This window comes from Eriocheir sinensis, chromosome 37, assembly GCF_024679095.1.
Source record: "Eriocheir sinensis breed Jianghai 21 chromosome 37, ASM2467909v1, whole genome shotgun sequence".
In the NCBI taxonomy this organism is placed as follows: domain Eukaryota; kingdom Metazoa; phylum Arthropoda; class Malacostraca; order Decapoda; family Varunidae; genus Eriocheir; species Eriocheir sinensis.
This window is the reverse complement of record NC_066545.1, coordinates 3,814,392-3,840,315: the sequence shown is the minus strand read 5'-3', so window position 1 is coordinate 3,840,315 and position 25,924 is coordinate 3,814,392. Positions and strand designations below refer to the sequence as shown.

Here is a 25,924-nt window from a genome sequence, read left to right as displayed (position 1 = left end):
GCTCTTCCTTGCATCTTTCTTTTTCGCTTCTCTTCCCCTCTTCTTCCTCTTTCCTTCCTCGCTCTCCCTCTCCTCTTTTTCCTCTTTCCTCGTTCTCCCTCACCTCTTTTTCCTCTTTCCGTGCCCCTCTTTCCTCTTTCGTCACTCTTTCTTGCCTCTTTCTTTCTCTTCAATCACTCTCTCTAGCCTCGTTTTCCTCTTTCCTTGTTCTCCCTCGACTCTCTTTTCTTCTTTTCTTTGCTCTTTCTTGCTCATTTTTTATCCTCTAGTCACCTTTCCCTTAATTTTTCAGTTCCTATTTTTTTATATAAATTTTAATAGTTATCAGCCCTTCACGTCCTACTATCATCGGTTCTCTTCTCTTTTAATTTCGTTTCATTTCTCTTCATTTGCTTTCCTTTAATTCCCAAAATCAACTTGTTTTCTGTTTGTTTCATGTCAACTCGTATCTTTTTCATTGGACCCTTATTTTCCATTCTAATTTCTACTTCCCCGTTTCTATCTTGTATTATTTCCTCTTCTCCTCGCCTTTTTTTTCTCCCTCGCCTTTCTCCCTCTTTGCCAGTAGTGTCGCCGCGCCAGAAAGTGTCGTGTCTTGCCGCCCTTTCGTCTCTAAGTCCACCATCCTGTCGTCGTGTTTCACCACTACAAATAAAAAGTTGTATTGAACATTGACTTGTTATTTATTATTTGTTTTACCCCGAGTAGCAGATCAGCAAGTTACAGGGGACACAAAACCTTGGGAGACACTTATTTCTTGCAAGTTGATTAAGAAAAAAAGTATATTTATTTAGTCTGTTATTTATTAATTCGACTTAAAATTTTTCCACTACTACTACCACAACTACTACTACTACTATTATTACTACTACTACTACTATTACTACTACTACTACTACTACTACTACTACTACTACTACTACTACTACTACTACTACTACTACTACTACTACTACTACTAATAATAATAATAATAATAATAATAATAACTATACAAAATAACAATAAAATCATTACTTCTACTATTGTTACCTTCAGACATAAGCCCTGGTTGTTCCTCATCATTATTTTCTTCAGAATTGGATCATTTTTTTCTGCATTACCACAGCAGGTTACCAAAGACTATAATCGCAAACATTTCACTTTATCCCTAACGACACTTCTCTTTCATGTTGGCGAGCAGAGTGACGAATAAAACGTGAGCAACGCAAATTTATCCATCCCTCAAATTATGCCGTGGTGTGCTGGGCCGGCCGGGCAACCAATCACGAGCCAGACCAATGTTGAGTTGCCACTTGCCATTGAAGGCTGATAGAGCAATACAATATACACAATTAAGACAGTTTTATGTGTTTTATTTCATATCTCTCGTGAAAATCCTTCTTACTTTGTTATCTGCCTCGACTCATCTGAAGGAGCTTGTGTTTTAGTCCACGTTAGGTTTGTCCCTGTTAGTGTTCTTTACTATTAAAAAATAATGTCAGTCTGTGCTTGACCTCCCTGTCGTGAAGATGGGGTTCCCGAGTGTTCTTACTTCCCTTCCCTTCCCTTCCCTCCGCCGCTTCCGTCCATGAGTCTGCACTGCTGAGCTTCCGAGTGATGAGTAAGTACAGAAGGTTGTGTTGCCAATATGTTGAATGTTTTATTGGTGTTTTAGTTTAGATACCCCCACCCCCCCAACAGTCACACTCTCGTGATCTAAATGGTTGAGTTAGGTTCGCCCAGGGTCTCTCAAACCCCGGAGGGACCCTGGGTTCGCCATCATCACGCAAGTCACTGGTAACACTGCGGCCACCTGGGATAATGGCGGATGCTTCGGTGAGTACGATGGTCAGCCAAGAGGTTTAATCAGTTATCATTTCCTCAACGATGTTTAGAGGAAAAAAAAAAAAAAAAAGCATATCACTGACCCTCGAATACTAAGTGATAAGATTTTTTTAAGGTCCCGTGGTAGAGTCTCCGCCTTGCGCTTCGGCGGGGTGCTAGAGCGTAGGTTCGAGACCTGCCAGGTGTCATAGGGGTGGAGACATGGAGGTCCATGGGTGGAGAGGTGGGCTCTTTCCGACACCCTCAGCTCCGTTGTTGGGCCTCCTCCTTGAAAGAATTGGGCATCTCTCTATCAGCCGTCTGGGTGGTTGCGCGGCACGCACCGCCTTCCTCCCTTGGGGTATATCCCCAACTAAAAAAGAAAAAAAATAAATAAAAAAAATAAATAATGATAGAGATGGAGCGTCAACAGGCCTGAGGGGCAGCTATTTTCATTGTCAACCCGGTGTGGCCGGTGTGTCGGGCAAGGTAGTACGTGCATGGTGCCTCGAAGCTTCGAAAAGTACAAATTCCGACCCACTAACTCCTAAGATCTTGCTCCATTTAACTTCACGATAAGATTGTCGGCAGTTATTTTCTTACTTTTTTACTAGTAATTGTCATTTTTTGTAATGCTGATGTAAAATATCCTTGCGAAGCACTGCACCTGAGCGTCCCCATCACAGAGGTCGAGAAACTAAATTCAGAGTTTGCCAATGAAAACATATGTCTATTGCGATCATACCTTTGTCATCGCTTCCTTTCACCTCTTTGGACACACTCAAACTCAATTTGATGCCAAAATCATCTGTTATGTTTTCATTATTCCTAACAAGTCTTGCAAATTACTATTATATTTTCCTATCCCAGCAAGTATTTTTCGTATATACTAATATTTACACCCTTATTTGCCACAGCATTTTCTTACGTTATCACTCACTAACCCTGGCTGGCATTTGAATCACTGTCCTCTTCAGTGCCTTCATCATCATTAACTCGATCATTATTCACCATCTCCACTTCTCTTAAGATTTCACTCCTATAGTTCTCTGACATTTTTCACCATTCATCTACTGCTTTCAACCGGTGACATTCTTCTGATCTGCAGCCTACCTTCCTCCTGCCCCCTTCATATGTTGGCTATCCTTAGATAAAAAAAATTTCTTGAAATTAAAAGATTTGCTAAGAAACTTGTCTGTACACGTCCTCCAGATTATCATCCCTTTTCTCTATAACGCTTTAAATATGTTCATGCTACACCAAAAGAAAAATAATAATAATAATAAAAAAAAAATAATAAAAAATAAAATAATAATAATAATAATAATAATAATCCTTTTTCTAAACTTGTATATGGTCATTCAACTGTTCTTAAAATATAATACCTTTTACTTTATACGTTAAACGAAACACAAAATTATCCATCTCTGTCCACTCTCATCTACACTATTCTTTGAAGTTGCCCGTCCCTACTGTCCACTTCTGCCTCTCACACCCAGCAGGGAAGAACAAGACCAGGTAGGAAAATGGTCAAATATTCATACCTAAGGACAACTAAACTAACTTTTTCGTCCATGTTTATTATAATTTACACTGCAATGATACAGAACATACAGGTAAAACGATAGGATTTTAGGTAAAAAATACAAGTGCACACACATTTCTGCTTCACAGCCTCATGTAATTTATGGTATGAGTGCATCACTAAGATCATTATTATCGCTAAATGCCGTATAATGTTCTCAGTGTGGGGGCAGGGAGTAGAAAAAGGGAGGAAGGGAAACGGGGAGTGATGGAGACCTCGGCAAAAGAGACGAAGAGAAAAGCTGGAGGAAATTGATGAAAGGAGAAAGGAAATAAGAGAGAGAGAGAGAGAGAGAGAGAGAGGGGGGGGGGGGGGGCATTAAGGACTTGTGACAACAAAACAACAAAGGAATGAACAATGGCAGAACACATGATGAGGGAAGAAAGTTTACGTATATGGAAGAAAGGAAGGAAAGGGATGGAGGGAGGGCAGGAGGGAAGGAGAGATATGGGGTGATGAAAGGGGAGGAAGTCACTAAAGTATCTACAATTAACCACAATAACATTTTCTTTTGCTTCTTGCTGGCCAGCCAGCCTGCTACAGACAAACAATTGTATGCTATCATAATTTTATCAACATGACAGTATAAAACTACAGCCTTTGAGACACCCGGAGGGTTGGTGACTATGCATCGTAAGTTAATTAATCAAGATGGTTCAATAATATATACAATGTTTGCCTCTCCACTGGACAAAGCTACACATGCTGTAATATCGTCACTTATGGCGCCATCGTGTTAAAAGAGGCTGCTACAGCAAGAGAAGTATTGCTTCTCCCGCTGCGTGACACTCCCTGCTGTGGCTCAAATACCTGACCAGCACGTCAAGGTAATAACTGTTCCCACTGTACGTGTGCCCATCCTCATTAAGGAGAAAATTAAGAGACAATACAATAAATTCTCACCACTTAGACCTACACCTTAGCAAGTTTAGCTGATGAACCTAAAGCAGAAAAAAAAAATTGTCATTTGGTCAAAAAAGAGAAAAAGAAAGAATAAGAATTTTATTAACAAGATATCATACAGCATTTTTTTCTGTCTTTACCCACTGATGTGCTACCATATAAATTTATTCATCTACATCCCTAATGCCCAGCTCCTTCATTGGAACTCCTCAAGGGGTGGCCATGGCAGGGATCTCCAATTTTATTTATTTCTGCACTTCTTAGCACATTCAATCCTTTGCCTGCCAACTCTCCCCACAACTCATCCACTCTATTGATCCATTTTGCTGGTGGCCTTCCACTGATGTCCTCTCCCTCAGTCCTGCCCTCATACACTCTTTACAAAGTCATCCTCATTCATTCTCATCAGATGTCCACACCATCTCAGTCTCCAGTTTCACCCAGTCAAGCTCTTCTGTTACACCCACACAAAATTCTCATACACATCATCACTTTTCCATCCCATCTTGATACATCACACATACCTCGTCCTTAGTTAATTTCCACCTTTGTAACAATTCAAAAGTTTTGGCAACACTAAAGCTGTCAGCTGCAGGTCATGAAAACAAAGAGTATTAAATGGCAGCAAAGTATGTCGAGAGGTCATGAGAGATGATATGGTCACATATGATAAGGAAATATATGGGGAAGAAATGAGGAAAAAACACAATGAAACATGGAAAAAATGAAGTTCAGTGTGCACGTCCCAAAATATAAATATGAAGGTGAAAGGTCTGTACAACAATGATGAGAGTGTTTATCCTGTCACCAAGTCCCTTTATATCTCCGTGCCCGAGTGAGGCTCCTGCTTGGTGACCACCGGTAGGGTCACATGCTCAACAATGTGGTGCACCGCTGTTGTGTCATCCCCATGAACATCCCCGTCCTCTACCTCTCCCTCCACGAAGCCCCCCTCCCCCTCTGTGAAGCCCTCCCCCTCTGTGAAAGCCCCTCGCTCCCCCTCTGTATCCATCCCATCCCGGCCCACACATTCATGTGCATCCGTGTCCTCGTCACAGAGGTCAGAGTCTGCCAACACCGCCACCTAAAAACAGGAAGGGTAATGCATGAGTCATACAATGAGCATGCTCACAGGCAGCCATCCTCACACAAACACGCATATTCTTGACCGGAACAAATTGATAATGTAATTACACTTCCTTAACTTATATATACATCACTTTAAAGATATCAGTGACTAAATGGGTTAAAAACATTAGCCTGAATCAGTTTTGTGGCAAAACAATAAAGAAAAACTCAAATTCACACACCTGTAAACTCGTATCAGTATAAATACAAAAACACACATACACACCTGGGCTAGTATGTCCCCGGGTGCTCCCTCCCCATCCACCAGCCGCCCCTCAGCCTTCAGCCTTTCCTCTGCACGCATCTTGTACCACTCCTGTCGAATACCTTCCTCCTGAAGAGAAGAAAAGTATATATATGGTTAGGGGATATAGGATGAAATGAGGAAGAATAAGCAATGATATTTATGGTAATATGCAAAATGAAAAGGAAAATAAGAATCAAGAAATAAAATATGGGACTGACTGCATCCATTACCTGCACATTCTTAACATGAAGCCATTGAGATCTCAAAGTTCAGCAACATGAAGCTTAGTCCCCTTTAGGCCTTTACTCTCCTTTACAACATGTAGTGGAATGCTGATATGCATTCTAACTCCCTATCTCTGAGATAGTTTAGTTATATAGTACATTTTCTCTATTACCTCTTTTTTATTGATTTAAGGTGGGGGGGGGAGCTAATGAGGGAATAAGGGGGGAGCTAACGAGGGTAATAAAGGGTAAACAGACAAAATAAATATGATCCAAGGGTGTTTTGACTCTATGGTTACAATTGTAGGTTAAAGACAGACTATACTGGAGTCTGCACAAGTGATGCCAGTGTTAGATGGTAGTCCAGCTGAGAGCTGAACACGTACCATCCTACTATAAGCCAAAACTTTTCTGTTGCATGTCACCCAGTCCCCAAGGCCCTTGTGACCATTATCTCATAGCCATGCATGTAATACTGCCTTGCCTTATTGAAGATGTCCTCAATGTCTGGCAGCAGCTTCTCGCAGGCTGTGGCCACCTCAGAGGGTTTGCGAGAGTTGTTGCGGCCGAGGGACTCCTTGTACAGCCTCACCTCACGCCGCAGATTCTTCATCTTCACCTGTTGGGAGAGAGCTGATTAGCAGTCACAGTGCACACCTGTTATTTGTGGCTTTCCCATTCACTGGTTCACACATTCATGAATTTTAGGGAGGAAATGAATTTTTAAAAATTATAGGAAGACATCTGCATTTATTTGCAGTGGAAGCTGTTGTAAACTGTTCCTTTTGCTTTTATTACATGTTTCGAGTGAAAAATACTGTTCTCTGTGGCTATGCTGTAGAGTTAATATAGCTGTGTGCTGTTTTACACAGCACATAGCATTTTACAGTGTGTGTAAACAAACCTCCCACTTTTCCTGTGTCTGTGATTGACTTGCAGTGTACCCAGAAAAATGTAATTTTGCATTTATGTATTTATACAATTTTTTAGGAAGTATTACTGCATGACTATAACTTTCAAAGCATTTAATGGTCTCATAGAGGCTCTGTGGGTAATGGGAATAACAGTAAAAATTGTGGTTTTGGGGGGGTAGGTTTGGTCTATTCACATCTTTGTCTTATTTACAGGGGTTTTGTATGAATCCCCAGTGAATAGCAAGGATTCAAACAATTCAATTGAAATTTTGCAATTGAACAAGTCAAATATTATCAATGATATAACTATAAAACAAACAGCTGAAGCTCAAAGCAGACAATAATTGCCACCCACCTGACACTGGCGCCAGCTCTTCTGGATGCCACGCGCCTGCAGCCGGCGGGCCACACGCTTGCACAGGGCCCTTGAGCGGATGAAATAGGACGGCGGAACCTGGCAGGGCAGAGACAGTGGTTGAGGTATAACAATGACACTCATTTCAGCCATGGCAAGTGGAGAAAGGAAGGAAGGAAGAATGTCAGAGGACATAACAGTACAACATTTGTTAAAATATCCACAACAGGAAGGTGACCAAGGACCAGAGGTTGGAACAAGCAAGATAAAAATGCAAGAGCACATGGATGTAGTGCACATACATAGCATGTATTGATTTTTTCAGTGGCCAACACCTTGAAGGAGTTTTAAGGAAAACATTTCTACCATTGAGATATCCCCAGTTGCTGATGTTCCAGTTTGGGTTCTTTTATCCCTTCTGCTTCTGGCTCCTCTGTTCTCACTATTATCACATCTTGCCAATTTTTCCTGTAGAATCACCACACTTCTTTAAGAGAATAACATTCCTTCCTTCAATGAATTCACACTCTCCAGTTACTCTAAGCTTTCCTCTCCCAAGTACAGTATCATTCTTCCTTCCATCACTGTCTTTTTCCTTTATCTTTATTTATTTATTTATGTATTTTTCATATTGCTGTGCCTGTAAGCTTTCATGATGGGGCCTGGTTGGCCCCAATCCTGTTAGTGGTGCCATCTTTGCTTGATTCATGCTACTCTCTGGAGCTCCACTTGATGCTCTTGAGAGTTTCGCTAGAGTTTGGGTTGACAGGTGTTCATCAGGACAGCATGTGGGCCTTAGGCCACTCAATGATAGACTGAAAATTGTCTGATTGTAGCAGCAGGCAGGTCTTCCCAGACACCAAACCCAAATGCTGGCCACTCAGCCACCCCCAGCCTCGACATCTTACCGTTGCCTTCTATCTGACCCTATAGTCAAACCATTTCAAAGAGTCTGTTTGGGTGTTCGATTCTGCAGGTCCTTTCCTAACCTCTGCTCTGCCACACAGTTCCAATACCTATCCATTCCTCTCATATGTTACCTATATAGGTAACATATGAGAGGAAGGGATAGGTGTTGGGATTATGTGGCAGAGCAGAGGGGAGGAAAGAACCCATGGAATTGAACGCCCAAACGGACTATTTTAAATGGTTTGACTATAGTGCTACATGACCTCTGATGTCTGGCACCTTTCATTACCATTAACTCACTCCAAGGAAAGCAGAGTATAAAATATGGGTTCCTGTAAATTTTGAGTAATATCTAAATAACTATGGCAGTAACAACATAAAAACAACAGACAAAAAAATAAATGAGACTGATTAAGATAGAACCCCCACCCACAGCACCCACCTGAGTAAGTGTCTCCCGCCACACCTTGAGCAGCGCCTCTGTGTCCTTCACCGACCAGATCTTGCGTGACGTGCAGGTGCAGATGTCAAGGTCGTCATCGTGGAAGTGACCTGCCAAGGCCGCTCAGATTACATCACTCATATCACTTTAGCAAGCAACATGTACATGAAATTTTTATATACTGTTTACCATGAGGTCATTTGAAAATGGTTACTTTATACAAGTATACACAGAATTTTCATCCAACTTTACATTTGAATAGTATGGATTTTGTTCTGCACATAAATCATATTACAATGAAAGTTAAAAAGCAATGTAAGCATTAGGAAGCAAAAAAATAGTGAAATAAGGCCCATGAGTGATTATACTGGAAAGATGAATCATGAGATAATTGCACATATGGGTTAAACCTACAAATTTGCATTTAATGATGTATTTAGCCTGTTTAACCCTTAAAGTGCGGGTGTCAACAATAGTCGACAGCTGGTGCCTGGGCTCAAGCCGTGGGTGTTGACAATAGTCGACAAGGCATTTTTAAAATTAGCGCGGTGTCAAATTTAATTTGTTTGTGCTGAAGTTGAGTGAGCATGTCATTTTCTTTCAAACAATACCCAACCATGCTCCCTTGACTAATTATTGGTCAGTGTACGCCTTGAGCTAGCTTTGAGATGTCCGCTAGACATCCCACCTCTTCTCACCTTCCAGTGAATTTCATCCACAAGATGTGGGCACTTTGACCGCAACACCCATCAAGGGCATCAGGAAGGCCCGGAAGTTAAGTTTTTTGGGGGGATGTTTCACATAAACTGAATAAAAGTTATGCTTTTTATTACTAAATCATAGAAGGAAAGTCCACTAGGGGTGGAAAACTGTCTATAATAATGTGTTTTCAGTGATCCTATTCAGTATTCCGTACTCGTTCTACCAATGGTCATATAGTCTTCAAATTAATGTCAAAGGACAGTTAAGGGTATGTACTTTACAATGATACTTCATTCAGTCACGTGAGTTAAGTAGGAGTGAAGGTATAAAAAGTTGAAGTGAGGTATGTTTTTGCCTGAATATGCTCGCTTGGGAGGACAGGCACGGCAAAAGAAGCCAGCGCTTTAAGGGTTAAAGGTTGCACAAAGATATATCCATAATTTTATTCTGACCTCATAGGTAATTAGGGACAGCCTTGACTTGAATGGAAATAAATATTACCGTATTTTCTGTCATATGACACTTTTTTCCAAAGAGAACAGTAAAAAAATCACCCTGCGTCTTATACCCCGATGATTAGGTTTTGGTAGGCCTAGGTGTTATTGTTACTGGTACGAAACCAACACCTAAAACACCTGTTTGACAAAATAGTTCCCAGATGTCCCCAGAATGAAATATACCATATTTTGCGGCGTGTACCATGCACTTTTTTCGCTCAGAAAATGCCCAAAAGTTACCCATGCGCGGTATATGCTGAAGGTACATATTTTGATTGATTTAAATAATGAATAGTGTGATGCAATAGATAAGAAAAGTGTGAATAATCAAAAGAGAGGAGGAGGACATGTGAAGCGAAAAAACATACAGATCACAAGAAGACACGCCACACGAGGGAGCTGATGTGCGGCGTGAACACTAAACACAAAACACAATTCCGCCAGTCACCAGTGTGCCGGGTACATTGGCAGTGATCGTTAAAGCGGCTATTACACGGGAACAACATTTGTGAAGCAGGGTGCTGCCTGATGTGACTCAGCTCAGTGACTGTGGGGCAGACTTGGGCGGATTAGTCTGGAGGTATTTCTGCTGTGCAATGGCCCAGTCAGCTGATGTTTTCTGTGATACTTGTTCAAAAGAACAGATATTCGTGGATGATTAAATTGTTTATTGTGAACGCATTTTTGTTTCTCATTGTAAAAATAACTATTAAAACATAATATGATTGACAAATTAATCAACATCTATTTCTGCTTGAGGCAGTCCCTGAAAGTCAAGATCAAGACCAAGATCGCCCATCGAATGTAGCATCCCCGTGTGATTAGTTCCCTCAGTAGCTCGGCCAAAGTTACTGCCTGCACACTGCGCAGTGAGTGAATCTTCCAACCAACCCTTTTGTTTACCATTTCTAATTCACAGTTGCTCAGGGTAAGAGCACTGTAACTCTTCGACCAACACTGGAACACTCTGAACACAGAGAAGGGCACAAAGCAACATACAGTATCATAGTCATAATTGTAAGTAAGGTGGCCAAATGTAATACTGCATACACATTAAGTTCAGGGAAAATCTGGAGTTTTTAATTTTTTTCTAAATATATCTTGCCAAATTATAGGTGTGTCTTATAATCCAGTGCGTCTTATATAGCGGGAAATATGGTATATAAATGCTCTCATGGCAACACACGTATATCAGTCCACACAGCCCATACTGAAATACCAATTATGAAGTGTCAATTTTGGTGACATGTGGCAGTATCTTGGCCTTAGCAGCAGAAACTATTTTAAGACTCATGACTGTTCTGCTACTTTGAAAGACCAATTTCATGTCACCTCACTCGCCACCCTGAGACCCATGATACTAGGTGTTTTTAAATAGGCAAAGAAAATACGCCTGCAGGAATTATGTAAGAGGAGGTGTGCCGAGCCAAGTGTACCCACCTGGTGAGCCCAAACGCCTGATCTTGTTGATGGGCTCCTGGCCGTCGTGTTGCGGGTCCGAGCAGTCTGTACGCTGCTCATAGCACACAATGTTGTTGCTGAGGTGCATCGTGCGCTTGTTTAGTGCTGATCGCGCCCTTCGCCGCCGCCGTGCACCTGACCCTAATGATGGGGGGAGAGATGGACAAATATACAGATATACATACTTTAATCACTGTATCTGCTTTCTTTCTTCTTCTTTGTTTATAGTCCATATCTTTATCTATCCATTCACAAATGCATTTTTTTATCTACTCATTTAGGAAAGAGGGGGAGAAAGTAGAAAATAACAAAGTCTTACCAGGGGGAATGGTTGGCTGGGAGCGAGGGAGGATGACTGGCTTGCGCTCCACCACCTCCCACTTTTCTCTGTTTTCATCGGAGTCCCCAAGGTCAACCTGGGGATGGGAATCAACCTGTCATTGGCACAGAGGCTCTCTTTGGTGTCTTTCTTCAAGGCATCGCAAGAATCTTTAAATCTGGCAGTGCCTTTCATCTTGACTTCCCAAAAGAAGGATCAATTAGTTGACTTACTGACTGACTGTCTGAATGAATGAAAGACCAGTCATCAAATTAGAAAAACTGCTGAAGTGAATTTCTGACAAAGTGAATAACACCCAAAGAGACTAAACAAATGAAAAACTGTCCAAGTATATAGACATGAACTCTTAAAAAATGCACAGGTATGAAAATTGACTAACTATGGGAATAACTGCAAAATGTCAGAATAAATTATTTAATTATACATACATGGCAATGCAGCTACTGTGCTCATATGGCACTGAACAAAATACATAAATAATCAAATATATGAATAAATTAAATGAATAGATAAACAAACTAAATAAATCTGACTGGCTACACCACTGGCCATTATCATTTGACTACCTTACTGACTGACTGGCTGACAGTGACTGACCTGCTGAGTGTATCGGTGGTCCTTCACGACCTTGCCCTTGATAGTGGTGGTAGAGGCTGCATCACCCCCCCCTCCACCAGCCCCCACCATGCCCGAGCCCTTCTCCTCTAGTTCTTGGTTCAGCTCCTGGTGGACAGGTGTAGAGAGTGTTAAGAATAAAGTCAAATGAAGGGAAGAGAGGGGAATGGGAGAAAGGCAAAGCATAGGAAGGGCAGAGGAAACAAAACAAAGAAAAAGAGTGGAAATGGAAAAGGAAAGGCGATGCATAGGAAGGGAAAAGAAGGGAATCAAATGAAGGCAAGAGAGGGGAAGAAGAGAAAAGGGGAGTGTAAGAATGGCATATAAGAAAATCAAATGAAGGCAATAGAGGGTAAGAGGAGGAAGGGGAAGTGTAGGGAGGGTAAAGAAGGAAGTCAGACAAAGGAAAGAGTGGGAAAGGGGAGGAGGAAAGCAAATGGGAAAAACATTAATGGTACGCTTGGCATATCAGGCAATTTCGAGAAGGAAATTAAATAATGAAAAGAACATAATTCTGTATCAAAAACTTTCACACTAAAATTCAACAACACAAGATTGTAGAAAAGAGAAAGTAAGCAATCCCTCCTAACTCTCTCATTTTGTACTTGTTTATTTTATGTCTGTAATTTGTAAGAACATTAAATTTTGTATCAATAACTTCCATGCCAAAAAAGCAGTAGCACAAGATTGTTGAAAAGAGAAAGTACCAGTAATCCCTCCTCCCCCTCTTCATGCTGTATTTGTTTTCTTTGTCTGTAATTTGTACATTTTTGGCTTTACAGTTTAACAAGACAAGGCAAACCATTCATTATTAAAACCAGGGGAGGCATTGGCCAAGCAAGGGTAATACATCACAGCAGCCACAATAAATGTAATTCACCTGCACCACTAACTGACTGGGATTGTCCAAGAGGCCCCACAACAGTCTAAAGGCACTATAGGCAGCTCTTAAAAATTATATAAAAATTCATAAGCACCTCCAGGTCACTGTCGTCGCCGTTGTCCTCCAGACCTTTGATGCGTAGATACCTGGCGCCCCTGATGAATGCCTGCAGCCGCTCCTGGTTCACACACACCTGTCATCACGGCCAGGAGGAAATAAAGTGATGAGAAAAAAACTGAGATGGCATAATGAAGTAATTTGTATCTGTAGAGCAATATGGAAAGTAAGATGCAAGATACATGGCTTTGTCTGTCACATCGACCAATCTAACTATGTCTCCAATGCCTTGTCTCTTCATGGGAACTTCTCTGGTACTTTCTCTCAGCACATTCAATCTCTTACCTGCCGACTCTCCCCTACTCATCCACTTTATTGATCTGTTTCACCGGGAGTCTTTCCAGATATCCTCTCGCTCAAGCCTATCTTCACAATAACATTCTCACTGACTCTTTTCACATGTTCAAACAATCTCCAGAGTGGCTACAACATTATACCAGTTAATGACTCCAAAATTCAATCTATTTGCTGTGACACCCTTACCAAAACTCTCATACACCACATTATTTTCTCAATTAATGGAAGAAAAGAAAACCCTGAGATGACATACCTAATCAACTAATGAGACCAATACTAATGAGTGATCCCCACCCCCCACACACCCCATTCCTGGCCCCCTCCCTTGCCACACACCTGTCCCGTGTACATGAAGTCCACCATGGCCTTCAGCTCGGCGTAGCGTATCTCCATCGGCAGCAGGACAAGTGGGTGTTTGGAGGGATTGTTCTGCAATGGACAGTGCAATTTATTTTTTTCATTTTTTACAACAGTGCAAACATTGTATGGTGTCTTCAGCACGTCAGAAGAAAAAAAAGATTATTGACACTTCAAATAAATGTTTGTGATGGGAAGGAGCAAGATGGAAAGGTGCACCTGTCACATTTAATAAGTGGTGTACAGACAGGGGAAAGAGGGTAGAGAAACGGGACCATACAGAGGAAGGAACCACTGCTCAAGGAGAAATATTGAATATAATTACATATTTAATATATGTAGGTTTACACCTCCACTATCCTCTCTCTCACCTTAAGGAAGTTCCTGAAGTAGGATGAACAAGCAGACAAGACCAACTGGTGTGCGTGCACCTCACTCCCGTCACCGCACACCAGTGTCACATCCAGCAGGTCCCCCTCTCGTCGCAACATGCTGAGTGTGTTCACCAGCGAGCTGTGGTAATTGTTCCACAGGATGCAGTACTGTGTGCGCTCCATGGTGGCAACAAGACAGCCACACAACTCAAAACCTGCAAGGACACTTGTTCATTGACTAGCTCTGATGATTTGAACTCTTTAAGCCACTATAGTCTTCCCTGCTGCAGCACTCTAGTATACCGTACTATTGTAGTAAAAATAGTATTAGCATTAATGCCTAAGGTGAAACTACAGGTTGAGCTAAAAAAAATTCACTCCTATAATCCAGAAACATGTTGTCTGGCATCTTGTGTATTTCTTTATTCAGCGTGGCAGGAGATGGCTGCGCCCTGCTGGGATACAAGGCGTGCATGCCAGTGTCACACACTGTATCTATAAAGGTGTCACAATGACATTTCATGCAGTAAGTAATGTAAAACGTGGTGATCAATCACTGACGGCTTTACAGTGGTTTGCAGTTGTGGGGGGACAGCACACGACAGGTTGGGATTCAAAGCATGAATGTCAGTGCTACACATATATTAATAACATGTGCATTTCATAACATGATTTAATTTTGTTGAGTCATTTACAGTGGTTTGTTGTTGGGCAGCCTGATTTTACTTTCTCCACACCTAACCACCATAGCTGGGCACGATAACAGAAAACCTTATTCCCGATAACTGATAATGAAAAACCTTATCGGTGATAACCAATATCCGTTAACTGGAGACACAAATATAGCCGATAAACGATACCCGATATAAATCCACAATTCCGATACTAGCTAGCGATGAGTCCGATAGATGAAAACGATACTATATTGATATTTCAGATAGAAAAACATAGATGAATTCAAATTTTCATTATCTGTATTTTAGAAAACTTACAAAACCTGAAAACCACACGTTGACACGTGCATATGGACGGTAATACTAGAAACGCCTGAACCGGTGTTATGTTATTTGGCTTCCTCACCATCAAAAGCTGGCGCTTTTGTTTACAAACACTGGTCTCGCATGAACTGCGCATGCTCAGACCAGCAAGCGTAGACCTGTACAGTCTCACAAAGCTTTTTAACCGTAATTAAGAGTTGCTGGAAGGCTGAATCAGACATACAGTACCACTACCACCATCCTCGCTGTTTCTAGAATGAGACTCTGTACGAGTTGTATTTATATGTACAGTGTCGTTCTAGAAACAGCGAGGATGGTGGTACTGTACGTCTGATTCAGCTTTCCAGCAACTTGCAATGTGTTAAGCTTTGTGGTCTGAAGTCTATGCTTATGGTCTGAGCATGCAAGTGTTTGTAAACAAAAGCGCCAGCTTTTGACGATGGGACACCAAATAACACAACGCCGGGTGCCTTCAATACCATGGCATGCTCACAAACGAATGTGGAATATTAAATCTGAGGCAATGAATAATAATTTTTTGGACAAAGTTAAATAATTTTTCTCTTTGATATATTGATTTTTGAGTAACATAAAAAAATAACCTAGTGTTTTAATGTTGATGATCTAAGTATGAAATCTCTTCACCGAAGATATTTCATACTCCGAAGTTTTTCATACAACACCGGGCCACACATGCGCAGTAGGGAGATAACGTTTTTTTCTCTGAGGTGGAAAAAATTCGCGATTATCGCTAGTTTGGTTACAAAAGTAACGAAGATACCGATATATATTTAAATAAGTAGTGGATGGCCTATATCCCGATTTTGTTATCAGCGATAAAGTATCGCGATAACTTATCATGATAACGCCCAGCTATGCTAACCACCACCTAACAATGGGGACTTTGCCCTTCCTCTACCCTTCAATTTGATCATTTTGGTCAAGATGTAGCCTGGGAAAGAAAAGTTGGAAACCCCCTAAAATATTTTATTTTGGAGAGTTTTCATTTCCATGGGAAATACATGTTATGCACCTATAAAGGTGCTCTACAATACCTGTTAATGAAGAGATGAGCAGTATGTCAAGATGTCAAAAAAATGACTGGGCGTGTTAAACAGTGAACGGTAACATAACCAAAACAATGTCAAACTCCAGTGATGGGTGTAAAACTAGATAAATACCAAACACTAGATTCTATTGTGGGAAAGAAATGACAGGTAGTGTCGTATAGAAGAAACTGGAGGGATGTTTCCTGAGTATTAACACGACCCATCTTTATTAGTTGTAGGAAGATAAAGGGAGGGAAAGAAAAAAACTAGATTTGCCCCAGACACGGGTGACAGACTCATCCAACACACGCAGCCACATCTACCAGACACGGTCACGTCCTTCAACCCCGAGGATGCCGAGTACTGAACATTTACCAGTGTGCCCCCCGCCCCGCCCCGCCCCGGGTTGAGATTTCCTGTGAGCTTGAAAGTTGGCAAAGAGCATTACGACAAGAGGACAGCAGTTGGCGGCGGGGGGATCAGGTATGGAGGGGCGGACACACTAAACCCCAACTCTCCCCCGCCCACACGCCCCTGGTCCGCCCCGTGCTTCCAGCCGTGGGTGTTCCCGCGGCCCCGGGTGGGCGCGGGGCGGGTCGGGGCACACACCTTCACACAGGGGGTTGGATCCGCCTCGGTCCTCTTGGCGCCACACACGCTTGGAACCAAACAAAGATCGGCGTGAACTCCACCCCTCGCGTCAACCTCTTATAAAAAATAACTCCCAATCTTTTTTATTTGTTGAAATGATAGTCTCTTTCTTTAATAAATATGGTGTAATATAATAAATAAAATAAATGCAATAGATGAAGTATCTTTACGTTTTGGTAATTTTTTGGTGTAAGAGCACTCCTGTGTTTAAAGCAATGGACATGTTTCCGGTTCTGGGAAGAGCCTAGAAATGCATTGTGCCACGTACCAATGATAACGTAGTGCACATATTACGGCCTATAAATCGTTAGTTGACTGGATATTGGAGAGATATCTCAAATTCTTCTCATCCTGCGGGGAGAAGCCACCATTAGCTCGTGACGTCATCAGGCTGAAGCGGAGTACAGCAGGCGACAGTACCAGTGTTGTGTCCATTGTTGTTTTTTTATCAGCTGTGGCCACTCCAGCTCCAAACTGCGCTCAACAGGTATATTATAGGTGTTTACTGAACACCTTAAGAGTGTTGGAAATATGTTATTTTATTAAAATGGGAGTGAAATCAACTGATTCACCTCTGCTCTGTAGAGCACATCAAAACTTCTCCTTGAATAATGGGCTATATAGGTTCTCAGAGGGTGTTTGTATGAACATATATTGGAAAGTATATCTGTTTATTGAGAGAGAGAGAGAGAGAGAGAGAGAGAGAGAGAGAGAGAGAGATGAATAAGAAGACGAATGTAGTCAAATATTTCATTATCATAGGACGAGCCATATGCAGTACTGAGGTGCAAAAAAATAGTTGAGTTTGCAATTAAAAGTTAGTCCAAGGGGGAACTAAAGAGAATATTCAAGGCTGAATTTATATTAGTATGAGGGAAACTTACCTAGCCTAACCTAGAGAAAACAATGGCTCAGGAGAGAGAGAATGAACGCCTGAAGGTGAATAAGAAGAAAACGAATGCATACCTGAATGCTTCTATCCACCAGTCCCATTACCAATCCTTCCCCTATCCACCAGTCCCATTACCAATCCTTCCCCTATCCACCAGTCCCATTACCAATCCTTCCCCTATCCACCAGTCCCATTACCAATCCTTCCCCTATCCACCAGTCCCATTACCAATCCTTCCCCTATCCACCAGTCCCATTACCAATCCTTCCCCTCTCGACCAGTCCCATTACCAACTCTTCCCCTATCCACCAGTCCCATTACCAATCCTTCCCCTATCCACCAGTCCCATTACCAATCCTTCCCCTATCCACCAGTCCCATTTCCAATCCTTCCACTATCCACCAGTCCCATTACCAATCCTTCCCCTATCCACCAGTCCCATTACCAATACTTCCCCTCTCGACCAGTCCCATTACCAACCCTTCCCCTATCCACCAGTCCCATTACAAACCCTTGCCATATCCACCAGACCCATTACCAACCCTTCCCATATCCACCAGTCCCGTTACCAATCCTTCCCTCTCGACCAGTCCCATTACCAAACCTTCACCTATCCACCAGTCCCATTACCAATCCTTCCCCTATCCACCAGTCCCATTACCAATCCTTCCCCTATCCACCAGTCCCATTACCAATCCTTCCCCTCTCGACCAGTCCCATTACCAACCCTTCCCCTATCCACCAGTCCCATTACCAATCCTTCCTATATCCACCAGTCCCATTACCAATCCTTCCCCTCTCGACCAGTCCCATTACCAACCCTTCCCCTATCCACCAGTCCCATTACCAATCTTTCCTATATCCACCAGTCCCATTACCAATCCTTCCCCTCTCGACCAGTCCCATTACCCCTTCCCCTATCCACCAGTCCCATTACAAACCCTTCCCATATCCACCAGTCCCGTTACCAACCCTCCCCCTATCCACCTGTCTCATTACCAATTATTCCCCTATCCACCAGTCCCATTACCAACCCTTCCCTTATCCACCAGTCCCTTTACCAACCCTTCCCCTCTCCACCAGTCCCATTAACAACCCAACTCCCATCCACCAGTCCAATTACCAACCCTTCCCCTTTCCACCAGTCCCGTTACCAATCCTTCCCCTACCCACCAGTTCCATTACCAACCCTTTTCCTATCCACCAGTCCAATTACCAATCCTTCCCCTATCCACCAGTCCCATTACCAATCCTTCCCCTATCCACCAGTCCCATTACCAATCCTTTCCCTATCCACCAGTCCCATTACCAACCCTTCCCCTCTCCACCAGTCCCATTACCAATCCATCCCCTATCCACCAGTCCCATTACCAACCCGTTCCCTATCCACCAGTCCCATTACCAAGCCTCCCCCTATGAATCAGTCCCATTACCAACCTTTCCCCTATCCATCAGTCCCATTACCAATCCTTCCCCTATCCACCAGTCCCATTACCAATCCTTCCCCTATACACCAGTCCCTTTACCAACCCTTCCCCTGTCCACAAGTCCCATTACCAATCCCTCCTCTATCCACGTGTCCCATTACCAATCTTTCCCCTACCCACCAGTCCCTTTACCAACCCTTCCCCTATCCACCAGTCCCATTACAAACCCTTCCCCTATCCACCAGTCCCATTACCAACCCTTCACCTCTCCACCAGTCCCGTCACCAATCCTTCCTCTATCTACCAGTTCCATTACCAACCCTTCCCCTATCCACCAGTCCAATTACCAATCCTTCCCCTATCCACCAGTCCCATTACTAACACTTCCCCTATCCACAAGTCCCATTACCAACCCTTCCCCTATCCACCAGTCACATTACCAATCCTTCCCCTATCCACCAGTCCCATTACCAATCCTTCCCCTATCCACCAGTCCTATTACCAATCCTTCCCCTATCCACCAGTCCCATTATCAATCCTTCCCCTATCCACCAGTCCCATTACCAACCCTTCCCCTATCCACCAGTCCCATTACGAAACATTCCCCTATCCACCAGTCCCTTTACCAATCCTTCCCCTATCCACCAGTCCCATTACCAATCCTTCCCCTATCCACCAGTCCAATTACCAATCCTTCCCCTATCCACCAGTCCCATTACCAATCCTTCCCCTATCCACCAGTCCCATTACCAATCCTTCCCCTATCCACAAGCCCCATTACCAACCCTTCCCCTATCCACCAGTCCCATTACCAATCCTTCCCCTATCCACCAGTCCCATTACCAATCCTTCCCCTATCCACCAGTCCCATTACCAACCCTTCCCCTAACCACCAGTACCATTACCAATCCTTCCCTATCCACCAGTCCCATTACGAAAAATTCACCTATCCACCACTCCCATTTACAAACCTTCCCCTATCCACCCGTCCCATTACCAACCCTTCCCCTATCCCCCCGTCCCATTACCAATCCTTCCCCTAGCCACCAGTCTCATTACCAACCCTTCCCTATACACCAGTCCCATTACCAATCCTTCCCCTATCCACCAGTCCCATTACGAAACATTCCCCTATCCACCAGTCCCATTACGAAACATTCCCCTATCCACCAGTCCCATTACCAATCCTTCCCCTATCCACCAGTCCCATTACCAATCCTTCCCCTATTCACCTGTCCCATTACCAATCCTTCCCCTATCCACCAGTCCCATTACCAACCCTTCCCCTATCCACCAGTCCCATTGCCAACCCATCCCCTATCCACCAGTCCCATAACCAATCCTTCCCCTATCCACCAGTCCCGTTACCAACCCTTCCCCTATCCACCAGTCCCAGTACCAATCCTTCCCTATCCACCAGTCCCATTACCAATCCTTCCCCATCCACCAGTCCCATTACCAATCCTTCCCTCGACCAGTCCCATTACCAACCCTTCCCTATCCACCAGTCCCACTACCATTCATTCCCCTATCCACCAGTCCAATTACCAATCCTTCCCCTATCCACCAGTCCCATTACCAACCCTTCCCCTATCCACCAGTCCCATTACCAATCCTTCCCCTATCCACCAGTCCCATCACCAACCCTTCCCCTCTCCACCAGTCCCATTACCAACCCATCCCCTATCCACCAGTCCCATTACCAAACCTTCCCCTATACACCAGTACCGATACCAACCCTTCCCCTATACACCAGTCCGATTACCACTCCTTCCCCTATCCACCAGTCCCATTCCCAATCCTTCCCCAATCCACCAGTCCCGTTACCAACCCATCCCCATCCACCAGTTCCATTACCAACCCTTCCCCTATCCACCAGTCCCATTACCAATCTTTCCCCTACCCACCAGTCCCTTTACCAACCCTTCCCCTATCCACCAGTCCCATTACAAACCCTTCCCCTATCCACCAGTCCCATTACCAACCCTTCACCTCTCCACCAGTCCCGTTACCAATCCTTCCTCTATCTACCAGTTCCATTACCAACCCTTCCCCTATCCACCAGTCCCATTACCAATCCTTCCCCTATCCACCAGTCCCATTACCAACACTTCCCCTATCCACAAGTCCCATTACCAACCCTTCCCCTATCCACCAGTCACATTACCAATCCTTCCCCTATCCACCAGTCCCATTACCAATCCTTCCCCTATCCACCACTCCCATTACCAATCCTTCCCCTATCCACCAGTCCCATTATCAATCCTTCCCCTATCCACCAGTCCCATTACCAACCCTTCCCCTATCCACCAGTCCAATTACCAATCCTTCCCCTATCCACCAGTCCCATTACCAATCCTTCCCCTATCCACAAGTCCCATTACCAACCCTTCCCCAATCCACCAGTCCCATTACTAATCCTTCCCCTATCCACCAGTCCCATTACCAATCCTTCCCCTATCCACCAGTCCCATTACGAAACCTTCCCCATCCACCAGTCCCTTACCAATCCTTCCCTATCCACCAGTCCCATTACCAATCCTTCCCTATCCACCAGTCCCATTACCAATCCTTCCCCATCCACCAGTCCCATTACCAATCCTTCCCTATCCACCAGTCCCATTACCAATCCTTCCCTATCCACGAGCCCCATTACCAACCCTTCCCTATCCACCAGTCCCATTACCAATCCTTCCCCTATCCACCAGTCCCATTACCAACCCTTCCCCTATCCACAAGTCCTATTACCAATCCTTCCCCTATCCACCTGTCCCATTACCAACCCTTCCCCTATCCACCAGTCCCATTACCAACTCCTCCCCTATCCACCAGTCCCATTACCAATCCTTCCCCTATCCACCAGTCCCATTACCAATCCTTCCCCTATCCACCAGTCCCATTACCAACCCTTCCCCTATCCACCAGTCCCATTACCAATCCTTCCCAAATCCACCAGTCCCATTACCAATACTTCCCCTATCCACCAGTCACATTACCAACCCTTCCCCTATCCACCAGTCCCATTACCAATCCTTCCCCTATCCACCAGTCCCATTACCAACCCTTCCCCTATCCACCAGTCCCATTACCAATCCTTCCCCTATCCACCAGTCCCATTACGAAACATTCCCCTATCCACCAGTCCCATTACCAATCCTTCCCCTATCCACCAGTCTCATTACCAACCCTTCCCCTATCCACCAGTCCCATTACCAATCCTTCCCCTATCCACCAGTCCCATTACGAAACATTCCCCTATCCACCAGTCCCATTACGAAACATTCCCCTATCCACCAGTCCCATTACCAATCCTTCCCCTATCCACCAGTCCCATTACCAACCCTTCCCCTCTCCACCAGTCCCATTACCAACCCATCCCCTATCCACCAGTCCCATTACCAATCCTTCCCCTATCCACCAGTCCCGTTTACCAACCTTCCCCATCCACCAGTCCCATTACCAATCCTTCCCCTATCCACCAGTCCCATTACCAATCCTTCCCCTATCCACCAGTCCCATTACCAATCCTTCCCCTCTCGACCAGTCCCATTACCAACCCTTCCCCTATCCACCAGTCCCATTACCAATCCTTCCCTATCCACCAGTCCCATTACCAATCCTTCCCCATCCACCATTCCCATTACCTACCCTTCCCATATCCACCAGTCCCATTACCAATCCTTCCCCTATCCACCAGTCCCATCACCAACCCTTCCCTCTCCACCAGTCCCATTACCAACCCATCCCTATCCACCAGTCCCATTACCAATCCTTCCCTATCCACTGGTCCTGTTACCAATCCTTCCCTATCCACAAGTCCCATTACCAACCCCTTCCCTATCCACCAGTCCCATTACCAATCCTTCCCTATCCACCAGTCCCTACCAATCCTTCCCCTATCCACCAGTCCCATTACGAAACATTCCCCTATCCACCAGTCCCTTTACCAATCCTTCCCCTATCCACCAGTCCCATTACCAATCCTTCCCCTATCCACCAGTCCCATTACCAATCCTTCCACAATCCACCAGTCCCATTACCAATCCTTCCCTATCCACCAGTCCCATTACCAATCCTTCCCTATCCACAAGCCCCATTACCAACCCTTCCCTATCCACCAGTCCCATTACCAATCCTTCCCCATCCACCAGTCCCATTACCAATCCTTCCCTATCCACCAGTCCCATTACCAACCCTTCCTATCCACCAGTCCCATTACCAATCCTTCCCTATCCACCAGTCCCATTACAAAACATTCTATCCACCAGTCCCATTACCAATCCTTCCCCTATCCACCAGTCTCATTACCAACCCTTCCCCTATCCACCAGTCCCATTACCAATCCTTCCCCTATCCACCAGTCCCATTACGAAACATTCCCCTATCCACCAGTCCCATTACGAAACATTCCCCTATCCACCAGTCCCTTTACCAATCCTTCCCCTATCCACCAGTCCCATTACCAATCCTTCCCCTATCCACCAGTCCCATTACCAATCCTTCCCCTATCCACCAGTCCCATTACCAACCCTTCCCCTATCCACCAGTCCCATTACCAACCCATCCCCTATCCACCAGTCCCATTACCAATCCTTCCCCTATCCACCAGTCCCGTTACCAACCCTTCCCCTATCCACCAGTCCCATTACCAATCCTTCCCCTATCCACCAGTCCCATTACCAATCCTTCCCCTATCCACCAGTCCCATTACCAATCCTTCCCCTCTCGACCAGTCCCATTACCAACCCTTCCCCTATCCACCAGTCCCATTACCAGTCCTTCCCCTATCCACCAGTCCCATTACCAATCCTTCCCCTATCCACCAGTCCCATTACCAACCCTTCCCCTATCCACCAGTCCCATTACCAATCCTTCCCCTATCCACCAGTCCCATCACCAACCCTTCCCCTCTCCACCAGTCCCATTACCAACCCATCCCCTATCCACCAGTCCCATTACCAATCCTTCCCCTATCCACCAGTCCCGTTACCAACCCTTCCCCTATCCACCAGTCCCATTACCAATCCTTCCCCTATCCACCAGTCCCATTACCAATCCTTCCCCTATCCACCAGTCCCGTTACCAACCCTTCCCCTATCCACCAGTTCCATTACCAACCCTTCCCCTATCCACCAGTCCCATTACCAATCTTTCCCCTACCCACCAGTCCCTTTACCAACCCTTCCCCTATCCACCAGTCCCATTACCAACCCTTCCCCTATCCACCAGTCCCATTACCAACCCTTCACCTCTCCACCAGTCCCGTTACCAATCCTTCCTCTATCTACCAGTCCCATTACCAATCCTTCCCCTATCCACCAGTCCCATTACCAATCCTTCCCCTATCCACCAGTCCCATTACCAACACTTCCCCTATCCACCAGTCCCATTACCCTTCCCTATCCACCAGTCCCATTACCAATCCTTCCCTATCCACCAGTCCCATTACCAATCCTTCCCTATCCACCAGTCCCATTACCAATCCTTCCCTATCCACCAGTCCCATTACCAATCCTTCCCTATCCACCAGTCCCATTACCAACCCTTCCCTATCCACCAGTCCCATTACCAATCCTTCCCCTATCTACCAGTCCCATTACCAATCATTACCCTATCCACCAGTCCCATTACCAAACCTTCCCCTATCCACCAGTCCCATTACCAATCCTTCCCCTATCCACCAGTCCCATTACCAACCAATCCTTCCTATCCACCAGTCCCGTACCAAACCTTCCCTATCCACCAGTCCCATTACCAATCCTTCCCTATCCACCAGTCCCATTACCAATCCTTCCCTATCCACCAGTCCCGTACCAATCCTTCCCCATCCACCAGTCCCATTACCAAGCCTTCCCCTATCCACCAGTCCCATTACCACTCCTTCCGCTATCCACGAGTCCCATTACCAACCCTTCCCTATCCACCAGTCCCATTACCAATCCTTCCCTATCCACCAGTCCCATTACCAACCTTCCCCTATCCACCAGTCCCATTACCAATCCTTCCCTATCCACCAGTCCCATTACCAATCCTTCCCTATCCACCAGTCCCATTACGAACCCTTCCCTATCCACCAGTCCCATTACTATCCTTCCCCTATCCACCAGTCCCATTACCAACCCTTCCCCTATCCACCAGTCCCATTACCAATCCTTCCCATATCCACCAGTCCCATTACCAAACCTTCCCCTATCCACCAGTCCCATTACCAATCCTTCCCCTATCCACCAGTCCCATTACCAATCCTTCCCCTATCCACCAGTCCCATTACCAACCCTTCTTCCACCAGTCCCATTACCAACCCTTCCCCTATCCACCAGTCCCATTACCAATCCTTCCCCTATCCACCAGTCCCATTACCAATCCTTCCCCTATCCACCAGTCCCATTACCAATCCTTCCCCTATCCACCAGTCCCATTACCAACCCTTCCCCTATCCACCAGTCCCATTACCAACCCTTCCCCTATCCACCAGTCCCATTACCAATCCTTCCCCTATCCACCAGTCCCATTACAAATCCTTACCCTATCCACCAGTCCCATTACTAATCCTTCCCCTATCCACCAGTCCCATTACCAACCCTTCCCCCATCCACCAGTCCCATTACTATTTCTTCCCATATCCACCAGTCCCATCACCAACCCTTCCCCTATCCACCAGTCCCATTACCAACCCTTCCCCTATCCACCAGTCCCATTACCAATCCTTCCCCTATCCACCAGTCCCATTACCAACCCTTCCCCTATCCAC

At 44.8% G+C, this 25,924-nt stretch overlaps 1 protein-coding gene and 1 long non-coding RNA gene across 5 annotated transcripts; both read right to left on the bottom strand.

The window, feature by feature from the left end:
* Nucleotides 1–4,379: 4,379 nt before the first annotated feature.
* On the bottom strand, nucleotides 4,380–16,880 carry LOC127008071 (uncharacterized). Of its 4 annotated transcripts, none has more exons than XM_050879621.1 (12): nucleotides 16,813–16,880; nucleotides 14,154–14,371; nucleotides 13,762–13,854; nucleotides 13,106–13,204; nucleotides 12,111–12,236; nucleotides 11,493–11,589; nucleotides 11,153–11,314; nucleotides 8,514–8,623; nucleotides 7,163–7,261; nucleotides 6,378–6,512; nucleotides 5,649–5,756; nucleotides 4,380–5,378 (listed from the first exon to the last, which is right to left on the bottom strand). In XM_050879621.1, the coding sequence occupies exons 2-12, from the start codon at nucleotides 14,337–14,339 to the stop codon at nucleotides 5,112–5,114; spliced, it is 1,482 nt and encodes a 493-aa protein (XP_050735578.1). In that variant the 5' UTR covers nucleotides 14,340–14,371; nucleotides 16,813–16,880; the 3' UTR covers nucleotides 4,380–5,111. The 4 variants fall into 4 exon arrangements, with proteins under 4 accessions (XP_050735578.1, XP_050735576.1, XP_050735574.1 ...); XM_050879619.1 differs by lacking the exon at nucleotides 16,813–16,880 and adding an exon at nucleotides 16,527–16,806; XM_050879617.1 differs by lacking the exon at nucleotides 16,813–16,880 and adding an exon at nucleotides 16,579–16,806.
* Nucleotides 16,881–17,835: 955 nt separating this feature from the next.
* LOC127008073 (uncharacterized) lies at nucleotides 17,836–25,450 on the bottom strand. The gene is made up of 3 exons (XR_007760760.1): nucleotides 25,357–25,450; nucleotides 18,357–18,443; nucleotides 17,836–18,016 (listed from the first exon to the last, which is right to left on the bottom strand). It is a non-coding gene; the product is annotated as an uncharacterized LOC127008073 (long non-coding RNA).
* Nucleotides 25,451–25,924: the final 474 nt, after the last annotated feature.

Bases quoted from the DNA above. Each gene is read 5' to 3' on its own strand.
- LOC127008071 (XM_050879617.1), bottom strand. From the start codon at position 16,648: ATGCTCTTTGCCAACTTTCAAGCTCACAGGAAATCTCAACCCGGGGCG. The intron at 11,315-11,492 runs GTAAGACTTTGT...CCCCATCATTAG, and splicing joins CCAGCCAACCATTCCCCCTG to GGTCAGGTGCACGGCGGCGG. The intron at 5,757-6,377 runs GCAAGGCAGTAT...TCTTCTCTTCAG, and splicing joins TTGAGGACATCTTCAATAAG to GAGGAAGGTATTCGACAGGA.